This window comes from Humulus lupulus, chromosome 5 (genome assembly GCF_963169125.1).
Source record: "Humulus lupulus chromosome 5, drHumLupu1.1, whole genome shotgun sequence".
Lineage (NCBI taxonomy): Eukaryota > Viridiplantae > Streptophyta > Magnoliopsida > Rosales > Cannabaceae > Humulus > Humulus lupulus.
Window position 1 is genome coordinate 78,245,942 of NC_084797.1, and position 10,998 is coordinate 78,256,939.

General features: G+C 35.2%; 1 protein-coding gene across 2 annotated transcripts; it reads left to right on the forward strand.

Moving 5' to 3' along the window:
• Nucleotides 1–5,546: 5,546 nt before the first annotated feature.
• LOC133777468 (protein PIN-LIKES 6) lies at nt 5,547–10,725 on the forward strand. 2 transcript variants are annotated; one of them, XM_062217091.1, is made up of 11 exons: nt 5,547–5,567; nt 5,927–6,292; nt 6,823–6,902; nt 6,987–7,111; nt 7,286–7,407; nt 7,558–7,752; nt 8,348–8,422; nt 8,521–8,621; nt 9,317–9,369; nt 9,605–9,793; nt 10,205–10,725. In XM_062217091.1, exons 2-11 carry the CDS (start codon nt 6,107–6,109, stop codon nt 10,324–10,326), a joined length of 1,248 nt encoding a protein of 415 aa, XP_062073075.1. In that variant the 5' UTR covers nt 5,547–5,567; nt 5,927–6,106; the 3' UTR covers nt 10,327–10,725. The 2 variants fall into 2 exon arrangements, with proteins under 2 accessions (XP_062073075.1, XP_062073074.1); XM_062217090.1 differs by lacking the exon at nt 5,547–5,567 and adding an exon at nt 5,582–5,751.
• Nucleotides 10,726–10,998: the final 273 nt, after the last annotated feature.

The window sequence follows — 10,998 nt, forward strand, 5'->3', positions numbered from 1 at the left end:
ACAGGACTGGTAAGCGCGTCATCTATCACATAAGTATCTCCACAGACAACTACATCAGAGACGGGAGGAACGGTAAAACTTGAAGTAAGACAGAGTGAATGGTGTTAAATCGGAGTTCAGAAGATAAGGTAGGAGTTGATTGGTACATGGTGATGCAGATATATGGGTGTGTTATGGTTAAGTATAGAGGGATAGCCAAAAGGACCTAATCCATGATGAGGATATGGAACTGTGGGGGTGCATCACAGGTTGGGCACGCCCAGGCTCAAATTGATGCGAGGATGGATCGAACCCTGTGGGAGGTGAAAGAATGGAACATGGGTCATATACTTGGAACGTTAAGTTGACAGTTATGCATAGCATAAGGTACTTGAGTGTTGGGTATTAGTAAGAAAGATAACGTTGAGACCCAGATTTAGTAAAAAGTAACAGATGAGGTGATCGGTGTTTGAAATCCTCGATTGTACGAGGGGAAATTTAATTGGAGGCGGAACTCCTAACTGGGGGGCGTGTGTCAGTCAAGGAATAACACCATAGATTGTAATGGAGTGGACAAGGCAATGACTGAGATTGGCATAGCTTTAGTATGTAATGATAAACTGGTGAGTATCACTGATCTTTGGAATCCAAAATGTTGGCTTGGGTTGAAACAGGGAAGAACCCTGTCAAGGTGGTACAAGTTAGGATACCAGGATCGAATGAAGGATCCAATTAGAATTTGGCATATGAATGAGAATTCTGAATGGATATCATTCCACCTCCTAGGGTACGTTGTACCGGGAGGGTTGAGCGGGTGACATAATTTAGTGTTTTCTTTGGACACTGAGGGGTTAAGTGATGTGGTGGTCTATCGTAGGAATAGACCACATTAGACTTTAAGTAAGGTGTTTGGACATGAAAAGTTTTAACTCAACTGATTGAGTTAATGTAGTTGGTTCGAGTGAACTGGTATCAGGGTAGAACGTCGGTGGTACTGAACTGAGACCCTATAGTATTCTAAATTTTAGAAAGGAACTAGAGAATAAAGAGAACAGAGTGGGAATCTGGAATTATCAGTTGATTGCAAGTGGAATAGCAGTCTGAAAGCTTATCAGATATCTTAAGGAGTTAAGCGTTGAGTATGCGAGTACTTGAGATATTTAGAGACGTGCAATCCTTGATGAGTTAGTCATGGTGACAATACTGGCGTCTTGTTAAGGTAACACGACATGGGACATGGTAAGAGGTGAAAGATAGTGGATACTACAGTTTGGCATTGGTTCAGAGAGAAAGCCAAAGAGGTTGTTGGAATTCTTAAGGCAGGAGTGTCTGCTTATCTGGAAGAATAAAGGAACTTGTAAACTGTTAAATTTTGGGAAAATAAAGTTCCAGGTTGAGAGATTTGTATATCTCTAAGTAATAGCAGACGAGGATTAGTATTTTGTTCAGAGAAAGAAAGAGGAGTTCTGACTCCTGATTCAATATAAGTCTGGAATTGTACCGAGGGTTAGGCCAGGGGCCTATAAATTGATCTCACCCTAGTAGGTTGATGACTATTGGGAATCTATGGAATCAGGAATAAGACATTGAGGTGATTATGGTAATCTAAGCAGACCCTGAAGCTTCAGCAGGGTTACGGTGCAAGTAAAGAGCTAACGAAAGTATGACTATTAGACAAGATCTCGTGGGATAAGATTGTTACTCTTGTAAGAGTGTCGTCAAGAAATAAAGTAAAGGTGGTGGACCTTGGAAATTATGGTCAGAGATGCGGGTTTACTGACTGATGTGTTTGGGTAAATTTCGAGGACGAAATTTTTATGAGAAGGGGATAGTTGTAACGACCTAAATTTGCTAATAAGGCTTGGAGCCCTGATTAGTGTGCCTGGAGGGCAATAATTGTTATATTGCATTAATTTATGTGAATTTAATGAATATGTGGTTAGTATACATGTTTAGGTGAAATAAATATGCATGTGGACCCCGTTTGTATGATAGGGGTAAATTGGTAATTTTAGCCCGCTGAGGGCATATATGTGATAATTGTATTATGTGATTTGTACCACGTGAGAGTGGTGTTATTATTGTGATGCACGTGTCGAGACGGTCCTGGAGAGCTAGTTAACTCAAAAGTCACAATGGGATTTTATACCCGGCTCGGGAGGAGCCTAGGGGTATTTTGGGGAATTTTGTGAGTTGAGTTGAGAATTAGCGGTTAATGGTTATTGGTGATTGAGTAACCTGAGTAACCATTAGTTACTGCTAAGAGTAACAAGTTTAGGTGAAAGAAATGGTAGAATTGCAATATAGGAGAAAGGACTAGAGTGCCCTTGAGGTTTAGTTAGCAAAGGGTTTTGATGAAGGGGTAAAATGGTCATTTGGCAGGGGGATTAGATAAGTTTCAGCTGGGAAAAAAGGGGTACACGTTTGGCACTAGGTCATAACATAGCTCTTGATAGAAATTGAAGAAAAAGCTAGAAGAGAAGGAGAGGAAGAAAGGAGCTGAAGTTGGGCAATTTAGGAGGAGAATCAAGAGGTTTTGGCTTGAAGCTAGATTTGGAGAGGGCTCAAGGTTGAATTCTTGATTGAGGGTTTCGGAGAGGCTCGTGCTAGAGGACCGTGCTTGTGACTTTGGTGCACTGTGAAGCTCGAGATACAGGTAAGAAAACTGTAGCACCCGTATGACAGGACATGGACCCATAGTGTTAATGCAGGGCACGGCCCTAAATTGTATTACATGATTATGGTATAGTTTTGATTGAATTGTTATATGTTTGAATGTTATTTGAATTATACTATATGTTATTATAGTAGCGAGAACGGCGAAAGGCCGAGGACGGCAATGGGGCCGAGAACGGTGAAAGGCCAAGAACGGCAGCTGGGCCGGAAGTAACACTTAGCACGTGAAGTGCTTGTAGTCAGGGTGGGACCCCAATGGATACATGTGATATCCTTACGGTGAGGATCGAGGCCCCAGGCTCTGGTAATGCCTCTGGGACGGCATGGCCGTGTTTGTTTAGTCTGATGGAACATTTGGTTATCTGTGGATTATATGATATGTTAACTATATAATTCGCATATGTTGTATACTGTATGAGTTTTTTTGATGGGCTTCGGCTCACAGGTGCTCTGTATTGCAGGTAAGGGCAAAGATTGAGTCAACCAGCCATGAGTACGGAGAGCGTGAAGCGACGCGTACATGTTTGGCCTGCCCGACTGCTTTGGTTGGGGGTTTATTCGGGAAATGGCTGCAATAATCTGTGATTTTAATAATTAATCAACTGTAAACTTATTTTAAATTGTAAAGTATTTTGCAAACCTTATTTTGGGATCCCAAATATTAGATACTTGAAGTTTTCAATAAAGTAAAGCATTTTCAAAAGATTACAGCCTTAACTTTTGCTTAGTCACACTTTTGTTTTAAAAACCTCGGTTAGCGAGTTAATTGCACAAAGTTTTGTTTTAAAACTCATTTAGTAACGGCTCTAAGGAAGTAGGGCGTTACAAGCAGGTATTGAATTGGTAGTTGGTCAGCTAGCCAATATCACTCTTCAGTCCACGCTCCTTGAGAGGATCAAGGAAGCACAGAAGGAGGATCACTAGTTAAGGACACACACAGAGGATGTCTTAGCCAAAGTGGCTAAGGACTTTTCTATTTCAGGGATTGATTTATTGAGGTATAAAGGTCGAATTTGCATTCTGATGGATTCTGGTATCCGGCGAGAGATTTTGGACGAGTATCATACCATTCCCTACTCCTTACATCCGGGTACGACAAAGATGTACCAAGATTTGAGAACCTTGTATTAGTGGCCGGAAATGAAGAGGGATGTGGTGGATTATGTGGCCAAGCGTTTGACTTGCGAGTAAGTAAATACTGAACATCAGAGGCCAGCATGATTGTTGCAGCCTTTAGGGTTCCGATATTAAAGTCTTAAAAAAGTGTAAGTTTCATTCGTTTTGATTTCCCTGTACCGAAGACTTTTTAGATTGAAATTATTATTATTGTTTGAGCGTGATTAAAATTATTATTTAAGAGGCAATTATTTAGTATGGAGTAATACTTTTGCTTACCATACAAGGACGTAACATTACATTACAGTACCAAGTTGTAATTACGTTGACGAGAAAAAGACTCTGTATCAAGTAATGAAGAAGTTTTCTCCTACCCAATTTTCTTTTTTTGAAATATCACATATTATGCATAATAATAAATACTAATTATTATATATGCCCTACAATTATTTATTCCCAAAATATGTCATTTTGTAATTATTTGACCCAATTGCCCATGTCATTAACATCATCTATTTCCCTCTATAAGTTGTATGTTTTACATATAAATTTTAAGATTTTATATATTCTAATCTTGTAGATAAAAAAATAACAAAATTAAAAAACAAAAATTATTTGAAACAAACATGTAAGTGAAAAGATATGAACTTCCAAGTTTTCGTCAAATTGAGCATCGATTTTCATCGTATTAGCCAAAATCAAGTTTTCATGATTGCATCGCAAGAGTATCGAAACAGCATCGATTTTGCATCGATATTGATGTTGTTTCCATGCTCTTACAATGCAATAATTGAAACTTGATTTTTGGCCAAAATGATGTAAAACTGATGCAAAATCAATGACAAATCGATGCTCTGTGCTGAAATTTGACGAAAACTTTGTAAGTTCATATGGGTCTGATTGGTATCCTATTAGGATCCAATTTTATATTTTCAACTCCTTAAAATTAGTGGGACCCATTATAATTAGTGATTGGTAGTTTATTTTTGAAAATCAAATTCAAATCTGTATCCAAAATTTGTTAAAGAAAATAGAAAACGAGAAAAATTCGTTTTCTCAGTTTTGTAAAATTATTTTCCAAAATCCCATATATTTTAGTTTCTATTATATTTTCAAATTTAATACCAATCACACATTCAATTTTTTAAAACTCAAAAATAGTTTACTAACATTGAACCAATCACATTTTTAAAAATATGTTTTTATAAACTAAATTCAGATTTTCATTTCAGAATCCCACTTTTCAAAAATACAGTTTTCTAATCGCGAACCAATCATACCATATATTTTCACTCAAATTTATGTTTTAAATAATTTTTTTTTTAATTTTGATATTTTTCATGTAAAATCTTAAAATTTATATGTAGAGCATACAATTTAAAAAGATAAATAGAGGATATTAATAATAAGGTTCATTGGATCCAATAATTGGAAAATAACATATTTTGGAGATAAATAATTAGGAGGGCATATATAATAATGACTAGGAACTATTATCCATTTTGATATTTCCCTTTTTATTATTATTATTATTTTTATTTTTAAAACATGGAGATATGGGTCCCCTAAAAAGAAGAATATGAGGAACGACATCAGAGGGAAATTTCGTTGGTACGGAAATACGAAGAGTCCAGGTCAGTATTCGTTATTTTGTGCAAAATGTAGGGTTATCATTGGAATTTCGATGATTGCATTCGCGAATTTGGAGGGTAAAACTAAAATAATACTTATATATTAAAAAATAAAAGAGGAATGAGACATATTGATACAGCAACAAGTTTAACCGAAGGAATCAGGTAGTATTTAAATTCAAATTCTGTGAAGAAGAGAACTACTTCTAACTCTACCTCTCAACACTTTTGTTTTATTGCTTCTCAATTTTTTCTCTTTTTTTTTTCACTCCACATGTATTTTTATATCTTTATTATACGAACGGCACCGATCTAAGATTTCCAGTGGTTTCTCAATTTCGTTTTACAGGTCCGTCTGCAGCTCCTTTTTTTTTTCGTCGATACTAATTCGGCTTCGCTCTCTAATCTCTCTCTATTTTTTTTAAGCTTTGGGTTCTTCTCATGCAGATTAAGTCATTGTTTTATTATAACTCTTTTGAATCGTGTTTTGTTTGGGTTATTTTTTTTTAATCTGCTGATTTTAGGGGAGAGTTGTTGACACAGAGAAAGCTTTCCTTGGGAAATTTAGCCCCATAAAAAAATCAGATATAATATAAATATATTGATTTTTTTGGGATTCCTGGCTTCTTTTCTGGGAGAGAATTGTAAGAAATTTAGTGAAGCCATCCATTTCTTGGTGGATGTAAAATAAGAATCGGGAGAAAATGGGTGTGGAAAGGATTCTGTCAGCAGTGGTGGATGGTCGAGTGGGGGGAGAGTCTTTAATCGATTCCATCAAGATTGCAGTTTTACCTATTGCCAAAGTATTCACAGTATGTTTCTTGGGTCTTCTCATGGCATCCAAATATGTCAACATTTTGCCCGCCAATGGGAGGAAACTTCTTAATGGGGTAAGCATAATTTTGCTCTGCAATTCCCTCTTCTTTATCTGTTTTGGTTATATCATTATGTGCAATATTACATAAGCAAGAATAATATTTTTACGAAATGAATCTTTTATATTTGATGCAATTTTGAGAGGAACTTGCTGAAATGAATCTTTCAACTACACACGGAAGCCCATAAGGGTGGCAATGGCAAGTATAAAAGATTGCTTTTCAAAGCAACCATAAGAGTCGCTCCAATTGATCATGATTATCATGTCATTTTGCATATAAATACTTTTTGCGCTAATTTTTCTTATGGTCATTATGCCCTCCAAATTTAAGAAACTTAATTTTGTTGCTGGGTTATTGAACTTCTGAAATAAAAATTCTTTTTTTTTTGGTAGTGAACTTAATTTTGTTGCTGGGTTGTTGAACTTCTGAAATAAGAATGCTTTTTTTGTAGTTACTTGAATACAGTAGTTTTGTAGATTTCTCTATTTCTCTTGAATTTGTAAATCAGTTAGTTCAATTACCGACTATTGTTTTGGTTGCAGTTGGTTTTTTCACTTTTGCTGCCGTGTTTAATATTTTCTCAACTTGGGCAAGCCGTAACTTTGCAGAAAATGCTGGAGTGGTAAGAATATATATTTTTTATTTTAATGATAATAACAGAAATGTGTGACTAGTCAGTCGTTGATTAGCATTTACTTTTATGTAGGTGGTTTATCCCAGCAAATGTTGTTCTGGGTTCAATATCAGGCTCAATTATAGGTTATATTGTAGCCACCGTTGTTCGTCCACCGTACCCTTTCTTTAAGCTCACCGTTGTACAAATTGGAATTGGTAAGATGCTTATCATGGCACAAGCTGGAGTTTGCATTTTTAAATTCTTTTAATCAGTTAGAAGTATAAATTTGGTCTTTAGAGAAGCAAGCAGTATCATTATAAACTGTAATTTGGCTACTTTGTGCTTTTGTGTGCTGATTTAACCTGGAATCTTTCTTACAATGAACGCAGGGAACATTGGGAACGTGCCACTTGTTTTAATTGCAGCTTTATGTAGAGACAAGTCCAATCCTTTTGGTGATTCAAACACATGTAGTACAACTGGGACTGCATATATTTCGTTTGGCCAGTGGGTGGGTTTTATTGACTTGATTACAAGGGCTCATTGATTATTATCCTGATTTAATATTAATGTTAGGCTCTTTTAAGCTTATCGCATTTGTAATAAGTTTAAATAAGTTCCTTTATGTACTTATGCATTTTCTTTGTTCCTGTGATTTTAGGTTGGTGCAATTATCTTATATACATATGTGTTCAGTATGTTGGCACCCCCTCCTGAGGGTTCCTTTGACATTGACGATGGAAATCTTCCTATAAAAGGCCCCTCTAAGGAAGATGGCAGCAGTCCTGAGCAGGTTCCACTGCTTACGCATGAGGAGGCTTTACAAACTAATTCAAATGCTTCAAAAGGAATTACAGTGAGAACTATTTGCTTATATGTAGTTAAGCTTTTCTATTGTTTTTAGTCTTGAGCAATATATGCCATTGAGTTTTCTTTCTTTCCAAGAAAAAAAATTGTTTATTGAAGTGTTTCCAAGTTGACAATATAGCATATAGCTCATTATTCAAAGATTTGAATTTTCATGCTCAAGAGGGGTAACAAACGATAAAGCCTATGGTTTGTACAAAAATGAATAACTTTTCACATTATATTTTGATAGTGGATCACATTATATTTAGATAGTGGATTAAGATAGCCTCACACCATTACATACTTGCCTGGCAATGATAATTTACCATGATGACAGTTGATCCTTTCATCAAGTTATTTACTCAATTACTTTGCACTGCAAACATTTTTTTTTCTTCCCATTAGATTATGGTTGTTTCATAGTTCAACTATCTATTATAATGGTTTTTGTTAATAGATGAGTTGTTTTGTTTCTGAAGTGTGCCATGAGACTTAGCAAATTTCATGGAAGTTAGCTTTCATGTTGGATTTTCAACTCTTTTCTTATTTATGGTTTTACTCTTATGGACCGTGGTTTTCATTATAAGTTTTGATTCTTGCAGATAAAAGGTATCTTTGTTTTTCTTTACGAGAAATTGAAGCTCAAACAAATCCTTCAACCACCTATAATTGCTTCTGTAAGTTTGTTAGGCTCTGTTGTAATTGAGATGTTGCTGTATTTTTTTTTAAATAATTATCTTTGATTTCTGTCTAACTGGTATTTAATTTGCCGCAGATTCTGGCCATGATTCTTGGAGCAATACCATTTTTGAAGGGAATGATATTTACTACTGATGCTCCATTTTTCTTCTTCACTGATAGCTGTATTATTCTCGGGTACGATTAGCTCATATTCTACAAAAGAATATTATATTGTAAACTACCATACTGACAGAAACTTTTTTTTCATGCATAAACTATTAAATTTATGCTTGTTGATTTGGTTCAATTATGTCTAGTATAAAGTTTACGCAAATAACGATCTAAAGGACAGCATCATAGGAATTTCTTAGTTGCATCTTTCTTTTATTGATGTATGTACTTCAAGTCTATAGCTTTGAGAAAAGTAGGTACAGGTGTTGTAACATGTTATTGATGAGAAATATCAAAATGTGTGCTATAAGATGTACTTTTCTGTATTGGCAACTTGTATACACATTACACATCATATCTTATGTTTAAACTTGACAAATTAATGCCAGTGTTGTTAAATTCTAGTTTGGTGTGTACATTTGTAATACATGCTATTCTTGAAAGTCCTTTCATTCTGTGTTCTCTTTTATGGGTGTTTATTATCTGCTGAACTGTTCACATGTTGAATTGGTTTTGGGTTCCCAGGAAAGTACACCCAAGAAATTATTAAATTTTTTGACTTACAATAGCACATGCACATGCATGAATAATGATAGGATGGTTATTTGTATACACGCTTGTATTATCTGTATGATTAAATTAATTGTATAGCCTTCATGTTTGGAATTTTTCTGAGATATTAAATACATTCTAACAGTCAGTGGTGTGATTATTATTAGGGAGGCGATGGTTCCTTGCATTCTGTTGGCATTAGGTGGAAACCTCGTTGATGGTAAAGTTGACTTTTTGTGTTATTTTATTGTGTTAAGAAATTTTCTAGGCTCCTACCATATGACTTCGTTAATAAACATACTGCGCAGCATTCTGCTAAATGGTTTTCGTTAATAAACATTGACTGCTCCTCCACAGTAATGCTTGGAGGATGGAAGAAACTGATCTGTGCTGTTAATCATATTTGTTTCAATTAGTTATTTATCTTTTGATGAAACTCTCTAACTTGCTTGCAGGACCAGGAAGTTCAAAAATTGGTCTTCGAACAACTGCTGCAATTATCTTTGCCCGGTTAGTTTTGGTGCCTCCGGTAGGACTTGGCATTGTAATGTTAGCCGATAAGCTTGGTTTCCTTCCTGCTGGAGATAAGATGTTTCGATTTGTTTTACTTCTCCAACATTCAATGCCTTCATCTATCCTTGCTGGTGAGACCCTTGCTCAATTTATATGAGTCAACATTATATTTATAACAGGTGTAAATTAGTTTATGAAACCTATTACATAGAAACGTTAGATGTTTTATTTGAGGGGGAAGAAAAATAGTACCAAATAGAAAGTTGTGGTCTATGGATGTCAGGACACATTATTTCTGAATAACAGAAAGTTTTCAAGTGGACATGGTAAAGCGGGGGACAAGGCATATTATTATTGTGTCGTGGAATGTTAAGGATTGTGGTGTATATTAAATCAAATGAATTCCCTGATGCTTTATTTTCTAACTTCTGTGGATTCTTCAAACTTTGAGCTATAAACCTGTCGATTTTCAGACAAATATCTTATTGATGAATACATATTTTATGGTGGGAAGTACTGAAAATGATTTTTTGTTCTGTTAGGTGCTGTTGCAAATTTAAGAGGTTGTGGAAGGGAGGCAGCTGCTGTCTTGTTCTGGGTCCATATTTTTGCTGTATTCTCAATGGCTGCATGGATTGTTTTGTTTCTAAAGATTCTATTCTAAAACATCAACAAAGTAGTCAAGTTTCCATGTAAATTGAAAAAAGAGTGGAAAATTTTGGAAACTTGAAAATCCATTTTTCCAATGGGAAGCCATTTTTGATTTTATGCCCTTACCAATGCGTCTCTGCCGGAGGAGGTGAAGGGCGACCATGTCTACAGATCAGCATTAGAGGATGAAGATCTTTTGCTCATATTGGAAATTATTATGATTGTCATTATTTATTTATTGAGTGCATGTTTATATGTACGATTCTAGTTTTCAAATTTAATTTTCATTAGCTTTTTTTTCCTAAAAAAACAAGTTTTATTTGATCAATTATGCTGTAAAAATGTAGTAAGAATAGCTAGTCGCCATCTATATTGCAATTGTAGAATCGTTCAAAATCTTATTTAAATTCAATCTACGCATTGCAAATTAGATTCTGAAAAATCTCATCTGTATGTGTAGATGATATATGTATTTAAAAAGAGAATGAAAAAAGTGGCATTGTGTTTTTTTTAATATCATTACATGTTAAAGTGATGTGTGAATTGTAGTATAAAACATGATAATATTCCCAAATTTGGAGTGACCAACCTTTATAGGGGAGCGGAAATCACAGCACCACCACTTGGTGACCGATATCACTATCAATGAGGACAAATACTTGTATATATACATAAAATACATTAG

What these genes read in the sequence shown, in the direction of transcription:
- LOC133777468 (XM_062217091.1), top strand. Translation starts at nt 6,107, where the DNA reads ATGGGTGTGGAAAGGATTCTGTCAGCAGTGGTGGATGGTCGAGTGGGG. An exon ending in AACCACCTATAATTGCTTCT is followed by an intron (nt 8,423 to 8,520) that starts GTAAGTTTGTTA and finishes AATTTGCCGCAG; the next exon opens with ATTCTGGCCATGATTCTTGG. An exon ending in GATAGCTGTATTATTCTCGG is followed by an intron (nt 8,622 to 9,316) that starts GTACGATTAGCT and finishes GATTATTATTAG; the next exon opens with GGAGGCGATGGTTCCTTGCA.